The sequence below is a fragment of the Oxyura jamaicensis genome, chromosome 4 (assembly GCF_011077185.1).
Source record: "Oxyura jamaicensis isolate SHBP4307 breed ruddy duck chromosome 4, BPBGC_Ojam_1.0, whole genome shotgun sequence".
NCBI lineage: Eukaryota > Metazoa > Chordata > Aves > Anseriformes > Anatidae > Oxyura > Oxyura jamaicensis.
This window is the reverse complement of record NC_048896.1, coordinates 9,864,578-9,891,504: the sequence shown is the minus strand read 5'-3', so window position 1 is coordinate 9,891,504 and position 26,927 is coordinate 9,864,578. Positions and strand designations below refer to the sequence as shown.

The 26,927-nt window shown below is 54.3% G+C and overlaps 1 protein-coding gene across 4 annotated transcripts; it reads left to right on the top strand.

The window, feature by feature from the left end:
* Positions 1–626: 626 nt before the first annotated feature.
* On the top strand, positions 627–26,575 carry ZMYM3 (zinc finger MYM-type containing 3). 4 transcript variants are annotated; one of them, XM_035324075.1, is made up of 25 exons: positions 627–692; positions 5,629–6,525; positions 7,050–7,093; positions 7,489–7,561; positions 8,396–8,687; positions 9,118–9,295; positions 9,719–9,931; positions 10,527–10,677; positions 11,249–11,364; positions 13,355–13,441; positions 13,657–13,807; positions 14,391–14,563; positions 14,987–15,152; positions 18,555–18,613; positions 19,141–19,309; positions 19,927–20,042; positions 20,220–20,394; positions 20,919–21,065; positions 21,911–22,014; positions 22,414–22,582; positions 22,703–22,854; positions 23,281–23,395; positions 24,365–24,619; positions 24,711–24,828; positions 25,226–25,424. In XM_035324075.1, the coding sequence occupies exons 2-25, from the start codon at positions 5,643–5,645 to the stop codon at positions 25,422–25,424; spliced, it is 4,305 nt and encodes a 1,434-aa protein (XP_035179966.1). In that variant the 5' UTR covers positions 627–692; positions 5,629–5,642. The 4 variants fall into 4 exon arrangements, with proteins under 4 accessions (XP_035179966.1, XP_035179967.1, XP_035179968.1 ...); XM_035324076.1 differs by lacking the exon at positions 627–692 and adding an exon at positions 2,527–3,143; XM_035324077.1 differs by lacking the exon at positions 627–692 and having other exon boundaries at positions 5,071–6,525; positions 25,226–26,575.
* The last annotated feature ends 352 nt before the right edge of the window (positions 26,576–26,927 follow it).

Here is a 26,927-nt window from a genome sequence, read left to right as displayed (position 1 = left end):
CCCCCACGGACACGGCAGTGCTGGCAGTGACCATTAATTTTGGTACCCAAAGGCCGTGCTGGGCCCTTTCACCGTTCTGGTCTTGGTAGAGCACGTACGCTGCAAGCTGCCCTCCCTGCTGTCGCCTCAAGCACCCTGCCCGTCGTTACCAGCCCCGTGGGCTCCCCTGGCAGCTTCCACAAGGAGCCTTGGGGTGCGAGCTCTGCCCCGCACAAATCCCGTCCTGGGCACCCGCCGGCAGGGAGCCCGCTGGGGAACGTGGGACTGCCCGGCGGGCGGGCGGGATGGCTCCGTCACGTCCCCTATCTGGGACCTGGAGGGCTGCTGAAGGGACGTGGCTTGTTTTGCCCTCAGAGGGGCACCCTCCCTGAAACTGTGCCCTGTGGGCTTCTCCCGCTTCCCCCGCTGTAAGGCTTGGCCAAAGAACCATAGGAAGACAGACCCAGGGTGGGAGGGACCTCGGGAGGTCTTGGGAGGAGATGTGAGGGTATCCGAGCAGCTGCCAGCTGCTGCCAGGACGGCATCCCTGATGGCTGGGCTACCAGCGAGGAGCGCTGAGACCCGAGGAACATAGCCACGTCTCTTTGAAGCGTTGCACGGAGTCTTCTGGTCAACCCAATTCCAGGCAATTCTGCACGAGTTCAGAAACCTGTCCTTCCTTTTGCACGGAGCTGTGGTGAAGTTTCTGGAAGGCAAGCTCTACATCTGTCTTGCTCGGTTGGCCCTGCCGCTGGGGCATTTCGGGGACCCCACGGGGTTGTGCAGCGCCGTGTGCTGTGTGTCGGAGGGTTTGGTGCTGTCATCGCTGCTGCTGTTTGCTCTGGGACAACCGAGAGAAGCGGTAACGCGCGGGGAGCTGGTGGGCAGCTGTCCTCCGAGCCCTGCCTGCAAAGGGCAGGCCGGGGAGCTCGTCCAGCGGCACCGGCAGTAGCTGCAGCCGACTTGAGGAGAACTGCTGAACGCTGCCGTAAGCCCTCTGACTTGCAATTTTACATACCGCTGGGTCAGTCGCTTAGGTAGGCAATTGTCTGTGGTGGTGATCAGGTAGTAGCTATTTCTGAGTTTGCTGAACCTCGACTTCCAGCCTTTGGAGCATTCCTGTGCATAACACGACCCATCTTTCTTTCTGTAATGAAATAGGTTTATCAGTTGGAACGTGTTTTCTAAACACTGATTGATTCTTGAAGCGGCGGGGTCCTCTTCTTACTGGGCCAGACGTGTTTTGGTCCTGCTTTTTGAGCACCTCAGCCCTTCCAGTGTGTGGCTACACGAGCGGACACGCTACCAAGAAGGCGATGGTCATGGTGCGTCGCGGCGCTGTGTGGCAGCGGCGATGGGCTGCACGGCACCAGAGGCGTCGTGCTCTCCGAATGCGTTTTGGGCTGCGCGGTGGGAGCGCAGAGCTGCCTCTCCAACACCGCCAGTGAATACTGAAATCGTTTCTGCCCCTTGCCTGAGAATTTTGACTGGGCTGAAAGCTGGTCCGCAGTAGCGCGCTTGGTTCCCCGGTGATTCTTCATAAATTAATTTGCTTGAAAACGAGTTAGGCAATCTGTAATAAATGTTTGCAGCGCGTAAATCTGGAAGGCTACGAGCTGCCCAGGTAAACTCGGATGGATCGCACCAATGGAGTTAGCCTCTGCCGCATTTGTCATTCGAGGCTCTACGCTTAATGAAGATCTCTTGCCTAAAACCCTGCTGGGAGGACGTTATATTTATTATTTCCTTAATTTGTGGCTGATGGAGCCATGCATGGACCGCCGCTGTTTTTGTCAGGAAATACTAGTTTGGGTGTCAGGGTTTATTCTAAAATTTGGTGCCAAAATGAGACTTTCCTGCAGAGCTCTCTGCTCAGGTCGTACAGAACTCGTAGGTAAGAGCTAGCTGGAATGTTGATTAAGTGCCTTAATAGTTATTATTTGATGCTTTCTGTATACCAAACGATCTCTAGCGAAAAAAGGTAAAAACTTCAGCCTTCAAAATCTTTAAAACCTGAATCCGTATCCAGTGACGGGTCTGGGAGAGGCACCCAAGCAGGCGCTGCTGGCTTGCTGGGGGAAGGCAGTCGCTGGCAGCCGTGCTTTTCTGTGGGCACTGGAGACCTCGGAGGCACTCACCTCACGGTGAGGGAGCATCAGCCGTATTTTTTTCCCGCTGTCTGATTTTAATTAAATCTTTGACGGTAGCTCCTCGTTTCTGCAGGTAGGCCACATATTCCCCTGCTAATAGCCAGCTGAGTAAGGACGCTCGGATGTGGAAGATGTGTGCAGGTACGGCACCAGAGGTGCTGTTAGCAAGGTACATAAAGCCCCAGCTAGTCGCTCGGAGACCTGAGTGTCCCGACAGAGACGGATGTGGCAGTCAGAGCTGCGCCCTGCGTGCCCGTGGAGGACCCTCCGCAGTCCCATTGCCTCCCTGGACACTCTTGCACCTGAGAAGCGCCGTGCTTTGGGCTGTCGTGCAGGGGGCTTTGTTCTGAACCTCATCTTCCCAGGGATCCCTTGCGCAGGGTATCGGCGCGTTGCCTCCTGGGTTTTATTGAGTCATCTTCCAGTGTACTCCCCTCCTTGCCAGGGATGGGGCTGGAAAGGAGGGAGATTTCAGGCAGACTGATGACTGGAGCCCAGTGAGTGATCTGTCCAGGTAGTCCTGGAACAAAAAGGAGATGAAATGTGGTGGATCAGTTCAGCATCTGCCAGAAACAATCAGCTATTATTCATCCATCAGAGGTAGTGAGGAGAGACCTTACCAGGAGGTAGAGCTCACATTCAGCTGGCAACACAACTCACTGTGAAGCTCGGCAGAAAGTCCAGATGAATCTGAAAGCCTGGGGCAAGCGAAAGAAGCAGCGTTTCTTACCTTGCTGCCTGCAGCTGGGCAGCTCTAATTTTCTCGGGTTGAGTCCAGCTTCAGAGCAACCCACGGAGCTGCAAAGCATCCTTCTCTCCTGTTCCAGGGGCTGCCTTCTTGATCCTGATCAGCCGGCAGCTGGAAGTCGCTGTAAAGACTCTGCTGTCAGGGAAACAGGATTTCAGTGATGGGCAGAAGCATTCCTTGCTTTCCCACCCAAACTGCTTGCGGCATCATCACCTCCCGGGGTCCATCTCAACACTAACTCTATCAGCTCTTCCAGATTTTTATAAGTACATCAGAAGCCAGCACCCATCTGTTTCTGTATCTACTTGTCACGGAGCTCCGCTGTGGCAGAAAAAATGTTTTTTAAAACAAAATGTTAGGCTGCAGAAGATGTTGCAGTGGGAACTTCTGGAGGCCCCAGAGTATAAATTGGTCCGGCGGGGGATTAGTCAAATTCATGGAGGATTTGTCCAGTGCAGCCCCTTAGCAGTGACAGTCTCAGTGCAGCTCAAGCCAAGCAGTCCTTCAGCAGCTGATTGCCACTTGATCGGAGGATGCCCTGGAGAGGAATTGTCCAGTTAGTTATGTTTCTCACGCTCTCTCCCCAGGTACCCACTCTTGGTGTGAGTAGAGGTGGGATGCTCGAATAGATGGACATTTTGCTTGACTGCTTGTGGCAGTGCTTAGCTTTGCACCCCCTGCGGAGATGTTTCGGGCTGTTCTGCTGGGGGATTCGGACAGAGCTGATGAAAGAGGACAGGAGCTTGAGCACACAGGGCAAGCCATGTGCTTCCAACCAGAACTTGCAAGTCAGTGGTCCTGTTGGGGACTAGGCCAGCTGCAGGTAGCCAATACTGTAGTATCACCTCTCTGGTTTGTTGCAGACTCACCCAAAAGTCTATAAATGAGCTTCCTTACTCATCTGAGTGGCTCAACCTTTCTGCTGCGTCTTGTTCTGAGGTCTGCTGTCCCGCACCCAGGTCTCCAGACAGGCATCTTTGAGAAGGAGGCGTTGTTTGAACTCAGAGCAGCAGAAAACGTGTTTGTCTTGAGAGGGTTCTCACCTGCTTCAACTTCTTATGACCTTTCTTTCAAACGTCTTCACTTGTGTTTCACTCTGTTCTTCTTCCTGTCACCCACCCTAAGACGCACTTTAGACCTGCGTTGCTCTAGAATTAGCTCGCTCTGGAAGCTTTGTCTCTTTGTAACTGAAGAAAATTAATGGGATAATCAGTCTTTACTGGTGAAACTTGCTGAGACTCTGAAGACAACTTCTGTAGTTTCTGTTTGTGGCTGGGGGAACAGTGCTGATCTGTCACTGGAACAGAAAATGCTGCTGTGTGTTTAGGTAAAATAGGAGAAAATGGCTCTGAACTCCAGCCGCAGGGTATGATTTCTTCAGCTCCTGCTTAAATGAGGTTCAGAAGTGGGGTACGTTCTCTGTCCAAATATTTCTCGTTTAGTGCTGAGTAAACCATCAGTGAGTAAGACTCGGTCATCCTTCCAGGGGGAAGGATATAGTGGAAGAACTGATCAGCTATCCCAGTGAAATTGCCTCAGGCCTCCTCCTTCATAGCCGTAGGTGTGTTATGCTCACGGTAAGCCCAGGTGGGCAGGAATACCGAATATTCAGGGTTCAAAACAGTGCCAGATTTAGGATTAGGATGACTCTAATAGGGGAATAGGTTGGTGCCACATCTTTTGATTACAGCGCCTTCCTTCCCAGTTACAGCCTGTTCTGGGGACGCGATGCTACCAGGCCTTACTGTGCATCACCACAGGCAGGCTCCCGCTCCCTCTCCCTCTTCAGGCTTTCCACCTTCTGTCCCTTTGCAGGGGCATGGTTCCTTCTTAGCCGAGGGAATATAAACGCCTTCTTGCCTCACCTCATGGTCTTGCCCTTCCTGCCTTGTGGTGATGTTGACTGGAGGAGCTGGGCTGCAGCTTTGTCCGTCTGGTGGTGGCAAATGGCAGCACACCTCCCTGCGCGAGGGCTCCGTGCCCTGCCAAGCCACGCTGGTCTTTCTTCCCAACTGCGCGTTGCGTGCTTATGTCAGCTTTGCTACTTGCTCTTCCTTTCCTACCTTTCTTCATGCCACTCTCTAGGATGCCCCCAGCTTTCACGTCATTTTTTCCAGTTGTTCTCTGAGAATTGGCCCCCATAGTTATGGCCCCCGGCTGTAGTTAAGGGGCAGCGTGGTTTGTATCTGCCCTCGGACAAAACTCCTGCGTTTTGTCATATTGCATCTCGTTCCAGGCCCAGACTACAGAGCGGTAAAGAAGTTCTTTCTGCCTCTGTGTTTAAGAGAAAAGGTATTTTAGAAATAAAAGATGAGTTAGCTATGTGCTAGCAGATGAGAAAGGACGGGCCAGATTATTCGGGTCTGCTGAGATATAGAGGAAGGCAGAGCAGGGCTTATTACGCACTGCCGAACAGCTGCGTGAAGCCTCCTGAACTGGTGCTCAAACCATTTCTGATATCCCACTGTGTCCTTTAGCATAAGCAAGTCTGTCTGCCACGCTGCGGTGAGGGGTGTGGATGCTACAGAGAACTGTGAAGGGTTTACTTTGCTGAATGGCTGCGTCTCGCTGCTGCTGCTCAGCTTCAGAGCTTTGTAACCCCGCGAGCAGATGTGATTGACTTGCTGGGGTGCTGGGTATTGCTAACAGTCCTACCGGGCCTCCAGTTACTCCAGCAATGTTCAGAGGAGGGGGCAATTCATGCACCATTAATCTATTTTCCATTAACTTGCAAGTCTCTCTCGTTTGCAGTTGTCATCTTCTAAATGGATTCCAGTGAGTTTTCGGGATCTTTGGACCCCCTGTCTCTGCCTGACAAACCACTTATTGGCGATCTTCCTGCTGACATGGAGTTTGGGGAAGATCTCCTGGGCTCCCAAACGGCTTCTACCCAGGAAGCTTCGGTTCTTCAGCCCCCTGACTGGGATCAACCCAAGCAGATGACCGCAGACGGGGACTTGGGCCTTCTAGTGAAGGGAGACAGCCTGTCTGAACTAAACAAATCAAGTGACCTCAATCTAGATAAACCTAGTGTCTTGGACATGCTGGAGAAACCCGGCGTCTTAGATGACCTGGATAAAACTGCTGGCTTGATGGAGCTGGATAAATCAGAGGGTCTGGACGGGCTGTATAAGGCACAGCCTTCCCAGGATGCGGAGGATGGGCCGGGGGACTCCTCTGCCCTCTCTAGAGAAGCCCTTGTTCCAGAAACGTGGAAAGAAGGGGAAGATGCACCAAAAAATGATTCTGGGGACCTAAAGGAGGATGGTGCTGCTGCTATTCCTGCGCCGTCTGATGACAATGCCCCTGAATCCCCCCCACCACCTGTTCCTGACTCTGGAGACCTCAGCAGTGCCCCAGCCACAGAAGAAACCACAGCACAATCCTCAAGTCCGCCAGCGGCCCCTGCACAACTCAGTCTTAAACAGTCAAAAAAGACGAGGTTGAAGGCACCGAGGAAAAGCTCACCTGTGCAGAGGGAAGGGCTTGCAGGGGAAGCAGAGGTGGAGCTGAGCCCGGACAATGATGCAGCAGCTCTGCCCCACGAGCCCACGGAGGAAAACCAGGCAGAGGAAGGAGATGACAACGGGAACAACTCCCTTCAAGAAAGTAGTGTACCGAAGGCACAGGAAGCTGTGCCACCAGCAGGTAGGTTGTTGGCTCTGCAGGACTGGGCTTCCTGCAGCTCAGAAGGCTGCAGTCTCTGAAGTTGGAGGCTGTTCTCAACTCCAGCTTTCCCCATGTTCCCCTGTCGTGGAAATTATTGAGGCTGCTGATGGGCTAGATGTGGAAAACGTGTCTTGCCTATTAGGAATAATATCCTGGAAGCTGTTCCTTTGGTGCACACAAGCTCTCACTCTGGTTTTCGTAGCTTTAACTTTGATTTTTAATGTTTGTGTCAGCTAGGAGCTCCCCTGATAAAGCTGCTGCTGTATATCATCTTCAGTCACGCTCCTCATCATTGGAGTCCTTCCTGGAGATGAGGGTTACCAGGAGAAGATGTTTCCCATAGGCAAAGTCCCACAGCCTGTCCTCAGGAGATGCTCAGTCTGCACGGCCAGAAGCAGCTGGAGGCGGCTGCCCAGCCTGCCTCCCCACGTGCAGGGAGGTCTCTCTTGTGTTGGAGAGAAGCAGGATGTTAGATTCAAGTTTCTTCTGTGCTTCTGTTGCAGGAGAAGGCCAGTCTGGGAAGGGAAGCGAGATGTCAGCTGAGAAGGTGAGGAGAATGCAGTCAAGTACGTATGCTGCTGGAGCACTGAGAGTGTCTGGCTGTTGCCAAACTCAGAGATGCTGGCTGTCTGGTCACCCCTCTGAGAAGGAGTCTGCACGTCTCCAGTGATGGAGGGGTCCCGGCGTGTGCTGCCACTGTGCTGTACATGTGGCTTCAGCAGCTCTCTCCCTGCCAACCCCAGATCATTCCCATAGGCCTGCTTCCCCCTCTCCCCCCCATCTTGCCATCTCTGGTCAGGTATCCATGGAGTGTTTTTCCTTTTTCAGCCTAGTTATTGGGAATTCGCAACCCAGAGGTTGAAACTGCGCTGTGATCTGAGATATTTGTCCATGGCTGTCCTAGCAGATGGTTAGTCTAAGTATTTTCTGAATGTCTTCTAGGAACAGAAAAGAAGTGAACGAGCCAGAAGATCAGAAACTGCCAGGCCTGAAACTGTGAACTCCTCTGAGAGCAGTGAGTAATTGGGGCTGGCCGGTGCCTGCCTTCAGCCAGAGGGTGAGGCCTATGCCCAGCGCGGGCAGGCAGTTTGTGTAGTGAATAGGATGGGGGTAGGGACTCTGGAGCTTTCGTGCAGACTTCCCTGTTACACAGGACGGGTCCCTTCACCCCTGAGTTTTTGTTTCAGGGTACTTGCCTTGATTTCTCAGTGCCTTTAAGTTGAGGAGAGGGCTGTAGTGTTTTTACAGTGGTTTGTGGACGAGCAGCAAGTAATAATAGGATGAGACTCTGGGGGTGTTCCCAGGAAATCCATCTTCCATCTCCTTAGCCAGGACCTTTCTTCCTTGGCCTCTATGCCATCAGGCTGCCTGAAGGAAGGTTGCATTTGGGGGACATCCCCGTAAAAGTACTTGAAATCTCTGCTCTTTGAGATGCTGAATGTGGCACTGACATTCCCTAGCATTTTTCTGTTGATCCTTCCTTGTCTGCCTGTACTGGAGAAGTGTCTGGCGATCCAGCTTGTTCCTTTTAAGGTTTACTGGTTCTTGGAGGGCTTTCTGCTGTAACTGCTCACACCTGGGGCATCTGCTCAACCTTGAAGAATCATGACTTTTCCTCGAGAGGAATTGTACTTAAGCCCAATTTGCTGAAAGACCTTCTGAGTCATCCGGGATTCCAACAGAATATCTTTCCAGGGTCCCTTTAACATCCTAACAAGGAAGGTAGAAAGCATGTAGAGGGACTGCAGCAAGATGACCCCAGAAAGCCCCAGCATGCCTCTCATGGAAGAACTTTCTGTCTCAGTTCCTAATGGTGAATTTCTGTGCATCCTCCGTCTCTGCTTTGCAGTTCCAGTCTCTGATGAAGATTCTGATGCAATGGTGGACGATCCCAATGACGAGGATTTTGTCCCTTTTCGTACCCGACGCTCGACTCGCATGTCCTTACGCACGCAGATGGCTCAGCGAGCCGCCCGCTCTACTGTCACCAAGATGACGTGTGCCAACTGCCGGACCCCTCTGCAGAAGGGCCAGACTGCCTACCAGCGTAAAGGACTCCCTCAGCTCTTCTGCTCCAGCTCCTGTCTCACCACCTTCTCAAAAAGACCTCCTGGCAAGAAGATATGCACCTTCTGTAAGAAGTGAGTGATCGTTCCCCTTTCCTCAGTGATTCTGTGCTGTGACCCCACTCACCTGCCCCACAGCCCTCCCTGCCAGTGCCCATCCCTGTGACCCTCGTGCTTCCTTTGTCGCCCACATCGCTCTTGTCCACTGCCAGGTGTTGCCCCGTGTCGCCTTCACGCACTGTGTATCCCATCCTCCTTCCACCCCCTTCACATTGTTGTTTCTCCCTGCCAGGCTTAATGCCCCACACCCCTGCCTTCCCTCAGAACAACCTCCTGCATGCTTCACCGTCAGGCACCGCCACCCTGGGCTGGAGCAGAGGCTGCTGTGGGCCAGTTCTTGCCACCTCCTTGGGATAACAGAGTCCCTGCGCCGCAGCATGCCACCCCATCCTTTTGTGGCAGCACTGGTGTGTCCCTGCACTAACACGTTCTGTCTGATCCCTAGGGAGATCTGGAACACCAAGGACTCTGTGGTTGCCCAGATCGGTTCAGGAGGCTCTTTCCATGAGTTCTGCACCTCCGTCTGCCTCTCCCTCTATGAGGCCCAGCAGCAGAGACCAGCACCTCAGTCTGCTGACCCCTCAGACACCATCCGCTGCAGCGTCTGCCATAAACCTGGTGAGGTAAGCAAATCTCTTCTCTTCTGCTTGTCCCAGATCAGGCGCTTGTGACCTGCAGACCTTGGCCCTGCCTGGGACGATGGCTGGGCGTTTGCTGGGTTCTCCTGCTGTGTGAGGCCTCAGTCCCTGAGCTGCCTCGGGCTCACTCCCACATTCTGCCTTGTTGCTGTGAACGAGCCCTTATTCCCACAAACTCGGCTTCTGCTTCTCCCCACCCTGCAAACTGTTACTTTCTGCCACTCCGCTCTCCCGGTTGCTCTGCTGGCTCTTGGTGAGAAGCCAGCTTGAGTTGGCAGCAGCTTCCCATAGGGAACTCGCCTGGGTTTTAGTGTAACAGCCCTTTCTCCCAAGGGCTGTGGTAGTGGTGTACGTGTGGGAGGGAGCCCCGTGGTGTTCTGAGGGAGTGACAGCAAAGTGTCTCTGCAGATCCAGCACGAGGTCAGCAATGGGAACGTGGTTCACCGCATTTGCAGCGATGCCTGCTTCACCAAGTTCCGAGCCACCAAGGGGCTGAAAACCAACTGCTGTGATAACTGTGGACTTTATATCTACAACAAGGGCTTGCCCCTGGAGTACCTCTTCCACGAAGGCCAGCAAAAGCGCTTCTGCAATTCTGCCTGTCTCAACAGTTACAAGAAGGTGTGTGGAGTCGGCTACCGGGGGCGAGGGGAGAGGGGGCTCCTCGGTGGGTACACATCTCCCTCGTTCAGTTTGGCATGGGACACTTTATGCCATAGCAGGCAGCTTGAACCCCCTTGGCCTTTTATTGCTTTAAGACAACAGCTTTAAGAGACTGCTGTGGTGAAACTCTGAAGCAGGCAAATAGAAGTTAGTTACACTGCATGGGGCCCATCTTGGAGCACAGGTCAAACACTCAGCTACAGCTGGACTGTTCAGTTACTCTGGTAAATGCAGTTAGCATGAGGTGGCTTCTTTTGGATGCCTCCCCAAAGCTTGGCTGTATCTGTTCCTCTGTGGTCTGAGCAGGCTTCGCTTAACTGCCCTGATAGGACTGCCTGCTTCTGTGTTCCTGCCAGGGTACCCCTGAAATGAGAAGCAGAGGTGCCAAAGGTGGCTTTTTTCTACCACCACCTGAACCTGAGACCGTGAGCCTGGCTCTCACATCAAGTGTTCCCTGCAGGAGAGCTGCCCTGTGGTGGGGTGGAGAATGAGGATAGGACCTTGGCGGCTGTGATGGGCTCCCTGGCAGCTCTGTTCTGCTCTGTGTTTGCAGAAGAACACCCGAGTCTACCCGTGCATGTGGTGCAAGACGCTGTGCAAAAACTTCGACATGCTGCCCAACGTGGATCGCAGTGGCAAGATGGGACTGTTCTGCTCCATTTGCTGCACTACCTCCCACAAAGTGAAGCAGTCAGGCTTGGTTGGTAAGGGCGCTCACAGGGATTCAGTCACCTCTCCACTCTTAACTCCTTCCTTTGTGCTATTTATTGCTTGTGGAGGAGACTGGGAAGAAGGCATGTTGCGCACCTGGGAAGGAGTCTGGGGAGGAGTCCAGGGAGACAAGTGGAAGGAGATATGGAGAGGGAGTCACCCTGCAGTACGTAGCCATTGTAATGCTGAGGGGATAGTGTCCATTGCTGTTCTTGAGAACGCAGGAAGCAGTTGTAGTACTGTGCTGTGCTGGAATTGCCCTTTCCATTGCACAGAGTACCAGGGTGTCCAGGACTGCGTATGGTCTGTTGACTGGTATTGCAGTCTGTTTTGTCCAAATTTCTGTAGAGCCAGGATCATTTCCTTGACCAGTCTGCTTTCCATCCTTGTTTATATTTCTGTCCTAGCAGAAGCTGGTGCTCTTAGTTTCCTGGTGTTCTTGTCCCTTCCCTTCTGGTAATAGCTTTCCAGACTGAGGATGAGTGAGTAGCTTGCATGCCATCCTCAGAATCCAGTCCCACGTCCTTTGCTGCTGGCCTCACCAATTCCTGTCTGTTTCATCAGGTCCCCCTAGACCCTGCAGCTTCTGCAGAAAGAGTTTATCTGAACCCTGCTATTACAACAAGACAGACCGGGTTGTCTACCAGTTCTGCAGCCCCAGCTGCTGGACCAAATTCCAGGTACTGCAAAATCCTTCATGCTGGGCTGGGCCCTAGAGCTCCTGCCTCTTTTCACACTTAGCAGAGGCTGCAGCTTCTTCAGGCTCCTCAGGGAGGGTCCATAAGACAGTCTCTGCTGGAGCACAGGACTTCCAGTGACTGTAGTTGTCGATTTCTTACTCTTGGCCCTACCTCCCCTCTCTGCAGCTGAGCTGTAATTATGTCCTGTCTAGCAGCTTATGCCCAGTGGGAGTGCAGCACAGAACTGCGCTGCATGAGTGGTTTGGGACATAGTGGCCTTACAAGGGTACAAGCAAAAGCATAAATAAGCTAGCAAAGCACCATCAGCACCTGCTAGCATGGAAAGAGGCGGAGCTGCACCCTGAGCCAGGTATCACCAAGGAACATAAGTCACCTAGGTCGTGTTGTCTAAAAATTTACAGCCAGCAGGCTTGGAGACCTCATGTCTTAATAGTCCTCAAAGGCTTGGCTGATACTTTTCAGTCTTCTGGTGTTGAGTTTTAGCATTTGTGAAATGTTTGTGGTATTCAAAGGCAACTGGAAGAATAGTAGTTTTGTACAGTTGTCAAAGAACAAAGCAACAGCCAGGAAGACCTGGGAAACTTAGGCCAAGACATGCCTTGGGCAACTGAGAAAACTTAGAGAATCTAGAGGTAGAGAGTTAGTTACTGACAGTTGCAGTGTTTTGTTTTGTGTGTGTGTGTTTTTTTTTTTTTTTTTTCCTATTTCTTCTTTTTTTTTTAATAAATCCTTGATAAAATCCTTTGAGATCACAAACTGTGGGGAAGGGTAGCTGAGGAGTTTTTACAGGTGTAGACTTCATGAAACACTTGAATTCTTGCCTTGTAAAATCAGCATTGTAGCATGTGAGTAAAGCCACTCATAACCTGGATTAGGTCACGTCTTACTGGCAGATCTCAGGGCACACTTGCCAGAAAAACACACCGAAGGGAGTGTTTCATGATGTCTTCTTGGGGATCAGTACTGATATCAATAATACCAACACCTTCATTAGTCATCTTGAAATAATGTCAAAGTAAGCAAGATAAAATTTTGCAGATGAAACAAAAACCGGTGAAGTGTCAACTCATGCTGAGGTCAGGGCAAAGCAAAGCAATTGGATTGTTTGATGAGATGGGTTCCTCCTATCACGTACTGAAATACAGCTCAGTGCAAGATCCTTACTCAAGTCTCAAGTAATGTGCGGTTGTAAGTCCTGGAAAGTAAGGACTTTGAAAAGGCTCTCTGATTGCAGCAGATAAGCTATTAAGCTTGAGTGCCTCAGTCTACAGTTAAAAGTTTGGGGCCTAGGGAGGGAGCAAAAGATCTACCTAGAATGAGGCACAGATAGGAAGGATATTCATCCCATGTCCACATTTTTAATATTGAAGAAAAATAGGAAAAGTACTGAAAGAAGCTGCATAACTACAGTGAGCCTTGAAAAATTGTATGTACAGAGGCACTTGCAGAGCACCTTATCTTTTCAGCAGCAAGACCAGGAAGATTATTTTATTAATAAATGTATCTGTGTGGACAAGACCTCAAGCGCTAAATGGCTCTTTAATCTAGCAGAGGAAGGTGGGATGAAAATGCCTATTTGAAATCTGAACTTACGTTACCCTGAAAATAGGAACTAGGCACATGTGCTTCAAGATCTCATAGAGAAAGTCTCAGAAAAGGTAGCAGAGTCCCTGTCTCTTAAAGTTTTCAAACGCAGAGGGGTGGCAGCCTGAAAGCTTGCCTCCCTGAGCTGGACCCAGTACAGTGGAAGCAAAGTGAAATTACTCAAGAGTCTGCTCTCCAGGAGCTTGAGACATCATCTGAGGGACTGACTGTGAGTCACTGACAGTGGCAGCCAGCACAGGTCTGATCGGGGCAGGTGAACTGCTGTGATCAGTGGAGCAGGCAGGACAACTGGAGGCAGTGCAGGTCGGATGCTTGCTGCCCTCTGTGTGCCTCTCCCTCCGTCAGCTGTCTTTGTTTTCCGCAGCGCACCAGCCCTGAAGGTGGGATCCACCTGAACTGCCATTACTGCCACAACCTTTTCAGTGGGAAGCCGGAGATCCTTGACTGGCAGGTGAGGACTTTCCCCGAGGAACACGTTGAGGCTGAGGCCAACCCCAGTGAGGACCACAGAGCTCTTCCTCTCCTTGCTCAAAGGAGAGCCCCTTCTGAGCCAGTGCAACGAATGCCTCGGCTGCAGAGACCCATACATAGTCTTGCTCTTGCTTCCCCGGGAAGCGTGGGGACCTCCTGCCAGCCTGGCTGACCTGGTGGCGGTCTCTTTGGCAGGACAAGGTGTATCAGTTCTGCTGCAAGGACTGCTGCGAGGATTTCAAGCGGCTGCGTGGGGTAGTGTCTCAATGTGAGCACTGCAAGCAGGAGAAGCTGCTGCATGAGAAGATCCGCTTCTCTGGGGTGGAGAAGAACTTCTGCAGCGAAGGTACTTGGGGAAGGCACGGGAGAGGCAGAGCCCCCATGCCAGCCCTTGCTGGGGGAGGAGAAGAGAGCATGGAGTGGAGCAGAGGGGAGACTGTCTAGCCAGGCCCTGGGGCGAGAGCCTCGCCATGCAGTGAAAAGGGAGGACTGTCAGTGGGGATGGCTTGCTGTCCAGCCGGGCCCGAGGGCAAGATCTTTACCATTCATTGTGTCCTTGGGGAGGGCTTTCTCACAGCTTTTCTCTCTCTGGGGGCTGGGGAGACAGCAGGTGGCAGCTCCGCTCCTCCTGTCATCATGCACTTCTACGCTCTTGCGTCTGGGCTGGCCTGACCTGGCCTTGCCCTGCCTGCTGGGTTCCTGCACACAGGAGGTTGGAGTCAGACTCTTCCTAGAAGCATAGAGGTGAGAGATGGCAAGTCCCCATGAGGTCCCATCTTATCCCAGCCCCAGGGGCCAGTGCTGGATTGTTCCCTACAGTGTGTTGCGTGTGCTCTGTTGTCTCCGCAGACCTGGATTGTGGTCATGTTTGGGTCAGGGAGGCCCCCAGTTCATCCTGGGAAGGTTTCACTCCTATTGTTTCTCCGCAGGGTGTGTGCTTCTTTACAAACAGGATTTCACCAAGAACCTGGGCCTGTGCTGCATCACCTGCACCTACTGTTCTCAGACCTGCCAGCGGGCGGTCACCGAGCAGCTGGAGGGCAGCACCTGGGACTTCTGTAGTGAAGACTGCAAAAGCAAATACTTGCTCTGGTACTTCAAGGTCAGTATTGGCACTGGCAGCTTGTGCTAAGTGCTGTGGTGGGCACGGCACCCAGATAAGTGGGCATTGCGCTGAGGAAGCTCGCACTGCTGGAGTCTGGCTGGCACTGCTGCGGAGAACCTGGCACTGCTGGAGTCCTGCCTGGCAATGACGGGACACTGCTACGGGGAAGCTCACGTAGCTGGAGTCCCCAGCTGATCCTGCCAGAGCACTGCACTGAGGAAGCTCACAGTGCTGGATCCGCGGCTAGTGCTGCTGTGAGAAGTTCGCACCGCTGGAGACCCCGGCTGGCACTGGCAGGGCACTGCTGTGGGGAAGCTCACAGCACCTTGCCATGTGCACCGTTCACTGGAGAGTTGTGTTGCACTCGGAGGGGGTGTGGTTAGTTACTCGTTGTTTCTCTCCTGCTGATGCGGGCTTTAGGCAGCTCGGTGCCATGCCTGCAAGCGTCAGGGGAAGCTGCTGGAAACCATCCACTGGCGAGGGCAAATCAAACACTTCTGCAACCAGCAGTGTCTGCTGCGATTTTACAACCAACAGAACCAGCCCAACCTGGACACGCAGAAGGGGCCCGAGAGCCTGCTGAACAGTGAGTAGGAGGGAGGGAGGGGACCTGCATAGCTCAGTCTGAGAGACGCAGGGAAGACTGAACAGCGAGGGGTGGAAGCTTCCTGCCTGGGACTGGATGAGACGCTAGGGAACAATCCTGCACTGGCCCTTGGGGGGGAAAGGACGGAGTGGGACCTAATGGGGCTTCTCCATCTCTAACGTCTATGGTTCTATGACACACAGGGCCCAGACGGGAGGAGCCGGTGCCAGCGTGCTGCCTGTAGCTCACACTTAGCGAGGATACTCAGGGATTTAATGGGCGACTCCATCCTCATGTTGCCAGCGGAGAGCTCGATTTGCAGGGTTAGGGGACAGCGTGGCTTGGCACGATAATCCACCTGCAGCCCCACACCACCTCCGAGCTGTGACCTTCTCAGATCTCATAAACTAATCAGGATTGGGCCAGGTCAGTGCTTGGATGGGAAGCATTCAAGGAAAACACAGGGTGCTGCAGGAAGTGGTGCTGGTGATGCTGTAGGTGGGCTCTCCTCAGCCAGAGCTGGACCTAGACCGATCTTGAGGGAGCGCAGAGCCGCTGGAGGCCCTCTGTCTTGCGATGTTAGATTGGAGTCCTACCACTTACCCAAAGATCGCTGCAGCTTTGGGGAGTTGCCAACCCCGTGTCCCGGATAACCCCATTCTGCATCTGTGGAGTTCCAGCTGGAGAGGAGATTTTCACTGCCTGTTGCCCCATTTCCTATCATTAACTTGAGCCAGTTGCTTATGGAAGATTGCAAAGTGCTTTGGGGTCCCTCAGGACGGAAGGTGCTCGTAGTGAGAGTGACAAGACATCGCATGGCCCTCGGACACTCGCATAGTCTCACTTTGCTCGGTCTTTCGTAGGCCATGTTCTTCTAGGTGATCTGACGTAGTTAATAAAATGCCGGCAGCTTGTGGTATGACTTCTTCAGCTACCAAGCTTCAGCAGATACTTCTATCGCAGGCTAAGTGCTTCGCTGCCCCCTGGAATTCGTGAGGTGTAAAACCCTGACTAGGGTGCGCTGAGGAGAGGACACCAAGAGGAAGACCTTCCCATGAGAGACCTCATCCTCCGTCCCCAGGCTCTTCCTGGTGCCTCTCTCCTGACAGCAGTGAGCTAATCGCGAGATGGGGAAACCCTGGATGTCATCACTGCTTGGAGAGCACAGCAGAGCTGCTCTGCCAGAAGCAGCGGGTTCCCCCAGCCGGGGGAGTCCTGACCTGCCCTCCAAGAGCCATGCTCTGTAAAATGCCATGTGAGGTTGCCTCTTGGAGACTTGGACCATGAGACTCTCTTGAGTACCCTCTCCAACACCACTGACCGCAAGAACCAGCATCCCCCTCCACCATGTCTCTGGAGGCCCGCGGGAACTTTGCTGTTAAGCGTGCGGGGCATTGCCATTCGCTGTGTCACAGCTGCCTTTCTGTGCACCCTGTGAGGCTGAGGACTCAGGGCAGCCAAGGAAAGGCCCCTCAGCAGTGCTGAGCGCTCGGCTGAGCACAATCTGCAGGCCTGGTAAAGGCCACAGTGCAAGTGCCACTGGTGGCGCCGGGCCCTCTCTGTGTTCTGGCACAGCTGTGGGACAGCTGTAGACAACCTTGCCCAGGGACTGTGCCGTTCTGGTCAGCTTGCAGTGGGAGGATGCTGGAGCCAGAGCCGCTGTGCGCTTACGCAGAGCTTTGCAGCCCCGTGTGCTGTGCAGGGCGCTGCGGGAGGAGCAGCTTGCCACCACTGGCGAGGAACCGCTTCTGCCTGCTCCAGTCAGGGTCTCCTGTGGATCCGGCAGCGGTGTTGTAAGCTTGTGAGGGACTACCTGGATTGTAGGCCCAGCTTGGGCAGAGCTGCTGACTACGTGCTTGTTTTGTAGCCAGTGGTTGGCTCAAACCATTCATTCCTGCGATCCAGTGGCTGCTGCCAGCCTGGTGATCCTGAGGGTGCTTGCTGACCATAACAGTGACCGTTCCTTTGCTGGGATCACAGTCTGTGTAAGACGTGATTGAGGAGCTCCTGCCACAGAGCTGTGCCCAAAGAATTCAAAGGGAACGGGCTCTGTATAGGGCTATCCATCTGGAGGGGAGAGAGGGCCAGTCATCTTGGTTGGTGCAGTTGATACCTTGACAGTTCCTTGCTGGTGTTAGGATGAGAGTAAAGAACAAACTGCAGCTTTCTTGAGAGCCTGGAAATGTAATGTGTACAGCTTTGTGGTGTGAGGATCTTCTTGTTTCCTGCTGTCCTAAATCCTTGGCCTGCGAGACAACGACCTCTGCTTTTATTCTACTTTAGCAGACTCTGCTTGTACTCTTCTCCATAGCTTGTCTTTCCCCATCCGTGTCTCCTGCTGCCCATCCACTTTGGACTGGTCACGGGGAGCTCTTGGACTTACCGAGACGTGGCAGGTGTGTGGCTGAATGTCCAGCTGGAGGCCAGGGAGTTTCCTTGAGCTGGAACTTGCCTGTCCCCTCTGTGGCAGTCACCAACTGGCTTTCGCTGTGCCTCCATTTGCTGAAGAGCAAAGTTCTTGGGATTTCCTTGCGACGCAGGAAATTGCGCCGTATAAATGCCAGTGTGGTGATCCTTTGGGGTCTGGGTTTTTCCCGGAGAGCCTATCTGTAGGAGGAGCAAATGGACCTGCCGCTCCGTTTGGGTGCTGACACCTGCTGCTTTCCTTGCAGGTGTCTCCTTCGTGCACGGCCCACGGTCAGTCAGTGCTGCAGAAGGAATTCTTTTTCCCAGCCACATGGGTAACCAGGGTTCACGGGAGGCTTGGAGGAAGGTGCTTTTAGCTCAGCAGCTTCTGAGATGGGTGCAGGTGCTCTGCAAAGCAAGTGAGACAGACTTATCATCCGAGCCAGGATGATATGGTTACCATCTGACACTGGTGTCTGCCACATGTGCTCCCTGCTGGTGATCCGCTATCTCCTGCATCCCTAGCGCTGGGCAAAGCTGTCTCTGTACTTTCTGGGATACCTTACAGCAAGCTGTTACCTCTGTCACCTTCTTCCTAGGGATCTCGAAGCACTTTGCCAAGATATTTGTAGCAGGGAGATGGAGGCACAGGGAGGGGCCATGGCTCGGTACAGCAAGCCAGTAGGCAGAGCTGGGAATAGAGCCCTGGATTCCTCTCTCCACAAGGGGCTGGGATTTCTCCTGACCTGCTGTGATGGGAATGGGGTGGACTGCAAGGGAACTCAAAATGACATGGCAATGACTTTGGAGTTGTAGTGTCTTCGGAGATGCTAGGGCTAGAGATTTTTGGAATAACTGTTCCTGGAGCGGCCAGGAGCAGTTTCTGGGGAGCCCGTCACTGCCCTATGGCCTGTGGCTGTTGCCACCTCCAGTCCCAGCAGTGGGACCTGTTAGCTGAGGAGCTCTTAAACTAAGAGTCATTGCTTTTTCTTGCAGGTCAGTCTTCAGAACCAAAACCACCTGCCTCTTCCCCACAGAAGGCAGAGACTAACACGGTAAGGCCTGCTGGAGGTAGGAATTTGCAAGATAGCACAAAGTGTTTGTCCCCAAAGAGAACAGATCTGCCATTGCGTGCGGAGATTTCATTTTACAGCCAGGGCATTTTAAGCTGGTGGTGGCCTGGGCAGTGGGAGCTGACGCAAGCTGCTGGGGAGGGCAACTTCAGCACATCTCCTGCATGGGGGATAAATAACTTCCCCAGCAATGAAACACAGACACCAGAGCAGACTGCCACTATGGTGCTGGCTCCTCTTTGCATGGTGCTCCCTTGTGCCTGGGCATAATCACTGTCCCTCTGAGTTCCCTGCTGCTGACTGGTGCCAGACTCCCTGCTGGCTGTTGCAGGGATCTCAGCGGTTTGCTGCCTGCCAGCATCAGCTTGGCAGCCCTTTGGCCAAATGTGGCCGTAGGAGCATGTGTACGTGTGCTGCGGGCTGCCAGGCTGCAGGAGGCTGTACTGTGGTTGAGGAGAAGTGGTGCTGCTTTGGGTGGACACCAACCTCCTGCTTTCTGCGTTTCCCAGTTGTCAGCAAAGACCTCCTCAGCACAGATGTCTCCAGCCGCGCCGCCTCCCCCGCCCCCTCCAGTTCCAGCCACCCCTCGGAAGAACAAAGCTGCCATGTGTAAACCACTGATGCAGAACCGGGGTGTTTCCTGCAAGATAGAAATGAAGTCCAAAGGATGTCAGACAGGTAGGAAAGTAAGACACAACTGCAGGACTGAAGGGGCATTTTGGAAAGGCAGGTAGCATGTCCCTGCTCCAGACGGAATGCGAATCCAGCTTGAAACGCTCTACAGAGCTGCTGGGTGTTCAGCATTATGCTGAGGAGAGTTAGGGATGTATGGGAATGCATGGAAGGGCTGGAGGTAGGGCACCCATTTCCAACAGCAGCAGGAGGAAAGCTGCAGAGAGTGCTGCAGCATGATCCCACCTCTCTTAGGGTATTTGGGACAACTTGTTTTCCTCTAGAGATCATCAGCTTGCTTGAGGGGCTGTCTGCTGAACAGGTTCCACTGTGAAGCTGCCATTGGGCACGTGTGTGTGTGTGTGGTCTCTAGCATATACAAAGCAACTAGACCTCTTGGCAGGATCACATAAGAGCAGGGCTTGCACCTTTGGCTAAGGCAAGCCTCTCTGGTTGCAGGGCTGCCTGGCTTGCTGCTGCTCCAGCTCTGCCCATAAATCACAGATGCTGGTGGCTGGAAAGGCTGTGGTGCTGGATGGCTGCGTGGGCATGGCAGTGCACAGCTCGGCTGGGTGGAGGAGCTGCTGGGAGCGAGCTCACTGACATACTTTTGCTCTTGTCAGAGGCTGACTGGAAGCCCCAGGTGATTGTGTTGCCAATCCCAGTCCCGATCTTCGTGCCTGTGCCTATGCATATGTACTGCCAGAAAGTACCTGTGCCTTTCTCCATGCCTGTCCCGGTAAGCGACACACTTCACCTGCTTGTGTTCTCTTACTGTCTCAGTCCTGCCTTGCTGCAGCCTTCCTGCTTTTCGTTCTGTCCTCTACTCCTGCCTCTGCTTTTACAGCAGTCGGCCGAGCCAGAGCTCCCTGCGGGCGCAGCATGTGTCTGATCTTTGCTGTGCTGCTGTCAACAGGTGCCTGTGCCAATGTTCCTGCCCACCACGCTGGAGAGCACAGATAAGATTGTGGAGACCATTGAGGAGCTGAAGGTGAAGATCCCCTCCAATCCTCTGGAGGCTGACATCCTGGCCATGGCAGAGATGATTGCGGAGGCTGAGGAACTGGACAAGGCCTCCTCAGACCTGTGTGGTAGGTTCTGCCATGGCTGGGGCTGGCCCAACAGCTGCCGTCGCGTGGCGTTTGCCTGCTCTGGGAGCCAGAGCATCTGCCCAGATTGCAGCTCTCCCAAAGCCTTTGAGAAGGAGAAGAGCAGAGCAAGCCCTCGGCTACTGCTGAGGCAATACTAGGAGCAGGGAGCAGTGTTAGCCACTGACCCTTGTGGGGGTGCCAGGCTCGTGGCACATGTGTTAGTTTTTCACAAGGCTGTTCAGGCTCTTACCTAAAGCAGCCACCCAGACAGACCAGCAGTCCTGACCTCACAGACCTTTTTAGGTGGGGATTGCATTCCTTAAGCCCCAGCGACTAGAGCCATGGCTAGAGGACAGAGGTGCAGTTTCTTGTCCAAGGAAAGCTGGACAGTGCAGCCATTGTGGGGCTGCTGTGAGCCCAGGACTGTGCCCCAGGGAGCCTGACTTCATTTTCCAGCTGTCACGGGGAAAACAGACAAAAGACTTTTTTGAAAACTGTGTTTCTGATCTGCTTTTGCATTGCAGACCTGGTGAGTAACCAGAGTGCAGAGGGTCTCCTGGAGGACTGTGATCTGTTTGGACCAGCACGGGACGATGTGTTGGCTATGGCTGTCAAGATGGCAAACGTCCTCGATGAGCCAGGCCAGGACCTGGAGGCTGACTTCCCTAAGAGTAAGAGCTAGGTGAAGCAGGCATGCGGGGCTGCTCACGCTGCAGCAGGGTCCTCCTGCTGCCCTCAGCCCACCTTTACCAACAGTGATAAGACCTGTGTGAACTTACCTCCCCATGCCCTCTGACTGACCCCACTTGAGGCCAGGAACTGAGGGTCTTGCAGATGACTGCTCACAGCGGGGGTGAGACCACCACTTTTGAACAAGTCTCTGTTTTTTGACTAACCGACCAGCTGCAGACATAGGTCTGTAGAGAGTGGGGAATGCGAAGCTGATTTTAACAGCACAAAGAGCAGGGCAAAGGTGGTGCTGTGTTTACAGATAATGATTCTAGAGGATCCAGAAAGGCCTGAAAGACCTGGACAGGGCACGACGTCTTGGGAGATGGCAGAATTGCTGAGTGGGTCTGTCGGAGGGCAGAAGGTGGGAAGGAGGGGCAGGGACACGCAAAGCAGTTCTGAGGCAGTATGCTAGCGGCAGAGGACAAAGAATTGGGATGCCTGTGCCAGGCTGTCACCAGTGCTGGCCTGGTGTGAGGAGATGAGGAATGTTCCTGAAGTGTAAAAAAAAAAAAAAACTGTCAGAAGGGAGAATTTTGGGTTCTGGTTAGTCTGAGAAAGCTTGAGGCTCTGGCAGGTAAAGCTGTTTCCTTTGTTGGGCTGTGGCTAAATATTCGTGCCAAGCAGGGGTGGAGGGTGTGAATTGTTGGGCTACGTGTTCCCTCTACCTCTGGCTAAGAACCAGGCCAGAACAGTCATCTGGCGTAGACGCCTGCCTGCCTGTTACCTCTGCTGGGGACAGGATGAGGTGTCTCAGCTGAGCTCTTCTGCCTCTGTTTCCTTTCAGACCCTCTGGACATCAACCCCAGCGTGGATTTCCTCTTTGACTGCGGGCTGGTGGGGCCGGATGATGTGTCCACAGAGCAAGAGCTGCCTCGTGCTGTCCGAAAGGTGAGCTCTTAGTGGGCGCTGCCTGCTCAAAGCCCTGTGGATTTGGAGTGGCAGCTGCCATCTGGGACGTGCTCGGAGGTGAGGTGTGCTGGGGAGGTGGTACCCTCTCCCTTCAGGGCCTGCCTGGCCTATGGGCCTCTCATCAAATGGCCCATCAAATTTGTCTGTCACTTTGGAGGGGCCCTGGATGCCACATGCCATGTGAGAGCTGGCCTCTTTCCTGCCTGTGATCCTCATAACTCATGGGTCTTGTTGGCTTGGCTGTCAGCAGGAGGATGCCTGCTGGCGTGGGTATAGGCACCGTGGGAGGGAGCTGGCTGTCAGCAGGCCCAAGGAGCGGCTGGGAACCTTGCCTCTGTCCCAGGTACATGTCTCATCTCACAGTACATCTTTCTGCAGGGGCAGAAGCGTCTGGTGCTCTCTGAAAGCTGTTCCCGGGACTCGATGAGCAGTCAGCCCAGCTGCACAGCACTCAACTACTCGTACGGTGTGAATGCCTGGAAGTCCTGGGTGCAAGCCAAGTATGCAGGGGGAGAGACCAGCAAGGGAGAGGAGCTGCGCTTCGGCCGTAAGTGCCCTGGCTGTGTGGGGTGGAGTGGCAGAAACCTCCCAGCAGCTGGGCCCCAGGTGTTGAGGTGCTCCTGACCTTGCAGGCTATTGTCTGAGGCTGCCGTGCTTGTTTCCACAGCCAAGCCCATGAGGATCAAGGAGGACATCCTGGCCTGCACAGCAGCTGAGCTCAACTACGGCCTGGCTCAGTTTGTCAAGGAAATAACACGGCCCAATGGGGAGCGCTACGAACCGGACAGCATCTATTACCTCTGCCTAGGCATCCAGCAGGTGAGGGAGGGCTTTTTGTCCTCAAGTCCATCACAGCCAGACCTGGGGGTCAGATGTGGTGAGGGGAGCTCATACCCTTTGTTCTGCCTTCTGGTGACCTGGGACAGCAACCCACGTGTTTCAGTCTTTGTTTCTGAGCGCAGTGGGTAGGGTGACAGCTATGCCCTGGCTTTGCACCCTTCCTGCACATCCTTGAGGAAGGCTGGGAGCTCTCCCCAAACTCTGTCCCTTCTTCAGCACCACGTCTGCTTTGTCATGTCCTGGGGTTTCCCTCACAACTTTCAGGAGTGGGTGGTCTTGGGATTCTGCTCTGTAGCTCTGGCTGTACAAGGAGGGTCTCTGTGCGTGCACCCTGGGCTCTCTGGGGAGGGTTTGCCCTCCAGGTGCTGCTGTGTGTCTCCTGACTGTGTGTTCTGTCCTTTCTAGTACCTGCTTGAGAACAATCGTATGGTGAATATATTTACAGACCTTTACTACCTGACCTTCGTGCAAGAGCTCAACAAGTCCCTGAGTGGCTGGCAACCCACGATCTTACCAAACAGTATGTGTCTCCAGATTACCTTGAATCACCACACACATACCCTGTTTATGCTTCTAGTCTTGGATCCTGCAGTCAGATTGTGCTCCTCCAGCCTCAGTTCTCTTTCTTGGCATAGGCAGTGCTGTCCTGCTGTGTTTTGGGGTGTTACTATCCCACGCCGACAGCAGAGCCAGCCCGGGGTTATGCCTCAGCAGCTTCTGTTGCCCAGAGTGAGGTTGGCTGGGAGCAGAGTATGGCTGCTGTGTTTCCTGGGACAGTTTGAATTTTTACAACAGTTCACAGTGATGTCTGAGCCTCTGGCAAAGAGGGTACCAAACCCAACAGGTGCAGTGGCCCATGCCTTTCCCTTCCCAGTCCTTGGGTAAGCCCTGCACACTGCTGAGGGTTGGCCATGGCTGCTGCGCTGCTACCTTGGGAGCAGACTGCCGCAAAGCCCTGCAGAAGCTTTTCGTGATGCTGTGATCTGGGCTCCCTTCCCTGCAGTGTTTTGTCAAGTGCTAGTTCACAGATGCAGCCTCTCCTGCTGCATGTCGGCTGTTGAGGCAGAGCCCTTTGGCTCCAGACCCGTGTGTCTAGGCAGGAACTGGCTTTTCTTCCACCTCAGGCCAGGGCTCCACCACACTGCGTGCAGTCCGCTTTGTGGCCATCTATAGAGATGAGCTGTTAGGACTGGTTCAGTTCTAGCTTGTGTTTTGCCTGTGCTATGGGACGGCTCGTGGCTGGGCAGAGCCAGCATCTAGATCCACTAACGGTTCCGGAGGAATAACCTCATGGGGCAGCGGGTGTTGTGAAGCGTTAGCACCGAGCTGAGCTTGCCTTCGCAGGGTGGAGGGATTGCTCCAGGCCCACGTTCTCCAGATGTGTGGGGCTGGCTCCCAGCCATCGCTGGCAGGCACATTGTTCTAGTTCCCTCCTGAAGGAACACGAGGCCACTGTGGGTGTTGACCTGGTTCTTCCTCTGTGTTGCAGACACGGTTTTCTCACGTGTTGAGGAGGAGCACCTCTGGGAGTGCAAGCAGCTGGGCGTTTACTCACCCTTTGTGCTCCTCAACACCCTCATGTTCTTCAACACCAAGTTCTTTGGGCTGCAGACAGCGGAGGAGCACATGCAGCTCTCCTTCACCAACGTAGTGCGCCAGTCCCGCAAGTGTACCACAGCCCGGGGCATGACAAAGGTAGTGAGCATCCGCTACTATGCTCCTGCCAAGCAGAAGAAAGGCCGAGGTAGGGTCTGACGAAACATCTCTCTGTCCCTCCCTGCCCTCCCGCCCCCCATCATGTTCCAGCCGTGATCCTATTCTCTACCCCTTTGCAGATGGTGGCACTGGAAAGCGGAAGCGTGAGGAGGAGATACCAATGCTGGAGCAGCGGGAGAACAGGATGAACCCACTCCGATGCCCAGTCAAATTCTATGAATTTTATCTCTCCAAATGGTGAGTCTTTGGAGAAGAGGCACGTGATGTTTTGGAGCCACCTCTCAGTTTCTGGGAGACCCTGTGGAGTGGCTGCTGTTCTCTGAACGTTAGTCCATGAGTTTGAAGCCTTGATCGGGGCTTGCCCTGCTTGTGGACTGTGGTTGAGAGAACACTTCGCTCTGGTCCCTTTCACTGCTCAGCCCTCTCTAGGCATGGAGGGGTGTGTGGTGTGTTTGCTTTCTGGTTAGGGAGTTCACTCTAGAGTGAGGAGCTACAGCCTCACTCTGTGGCCTCGTCCTGCCAGAGGATGAGTCTGTCAAGTCTTGAGCCTTCAAGGGCTAACCGAGAGGGCAGGCCAGGCTTTCTGAGTGCCTTCTCTTTGTATCCCGGGGCTCACCTTCCTTTCTCTCTGCAGTCCTGAGAGCCTGCGGAACCGCAACGACATCTTCTACCTGCAGCCTGAGCGGTCGTGCATCGCCGAGTCCCCGCTTTGGTACTCGGTCATCCCCATGGACCGGAGCATGCTGGAGAGCATGCTGAACCGCATTCTGGCAGTGAGGGAGATCTACGAGGAGCACAGCCGGCTCGGTGGCCTGGATGACGACATGGACTAAGCACAAGGTGCTGCTGGGCTGGTTCCGCTCCAGCCCTGGACACCTCATCTCCCTGCCTCCTGCTGTGGGGGCTGTGCAGCGCAGGGTGGGGCCGGGGCTGCAGCAGTGCTGTCCCCTCATCGTTACTGGACTCAGACATCCCATCCTGCTCATAACAGGCGTGTCCTACCTACATGGCACCTGCGCTCAGCCGCGTCCCAGAGCCCTGTGGGCCATCTTCCCCGAGGCCAGGCCCTGCAGCACAGAGGTGGCAAAGCCCCCAGGGCGGTGGCCCGGGCTTGGCTCTGTCCTCCTGTTCCCCAGGGCTGCGGCCCCTTCCCCTGACACTAACCCCTTCTCCCCCGCCCCGGGGCAGGAACCGCACAATAAGGCAGAGTGCTGCCTGGGACCAGCAGCCCCTGAGGCTTTTAATTCCCCCTTCTCTTGGCATCGGCTCTTGGAGGCTGCAGGTGGCGTGGCAGGAACGGCTCTGCTGCAGTGGGACAGTGTTTTCAAGGCAGCAGGGAAGGACACATGAGCGGCACATGAGCTGTTGGGTAGGGGAAGGGCTGTTTTCTAGGGCGGGAGGTGGCCGGGCTGGTTGTGGGGAGCAGATGGAGTCGGTGCTGGAACGCGAGGGCTGAGACCCCGTTGGGCTGCCTCCCTCAATTTTGTCCATGTTTTCTGAGTCAGCAGAAAACTGACTGACACGGGTCTGTGCCAGTGCTGCTCCTCTCCCCCCATCCCCATGTGAGGTGCCACCAGCAGTGCAAGCTGGCCGGGGTGCTGGCGGCGGTGGCAGGTCCCTCCGCTCCTGCTCTGGGCTCTCGGGCAGCTGCTGGCAGAAGCAAGGGGCTCTGCCTGGCCTCTCCCCTCCCTCCCAAAGCTGCAGGACCCCGGTGCCCTGCCTGGAGCAGGCTTGGCTCCGGCTGTGCTCTTCCCTGCTGCCTCCTGCCCCTCCTCGTGTTCTGGTCGGTTTTCCTGAGCTGTACATGGTCTCAGCACTGTTGAGCCTGTATATATTGTTCTGGGCCTTGGCCCGGGGCCCTCTGTCCTCTGTGTCCATGTGGAGAGTGAGCCACTCACCAGTCTTGTTGTAGTGATAACAGGGCGGTAGGACTAACCCTGTGTCTCTGGAAACCATTCATTTCAAATAAAGATGCAGAAACCTGCGGGCAGCCCCTGCTTTCCCCTAGGGGCAGGGTGGGCCCTGCCGTGCAGCCCCTTGTGCACCCCCAGCCCCAAGCAGCGTTGTGGGGCTGGGGCCTTCCCTTCTGCGGGCTTGGCCTCTCCCAAAGGTGCTGCAAGGCTCTGTGGGGCACAAGGGCCCTGGATGGAAAAGCCAGGTGCGTGTCCTGCTGCTGCCACCCATCTCCCTCCTCTCCATCCCACCCCTGCTGTGCTGCCTGTGCTTCCTCCTGTCCCCTCCTCAGCTGCGGGGCCACAGCCCAGCATCGTGGTGGCCCTGTCCCAGCTCTCGGGGCCACTCGGTCTATCTGTGGGACAGACGGTCAGGGAACAATG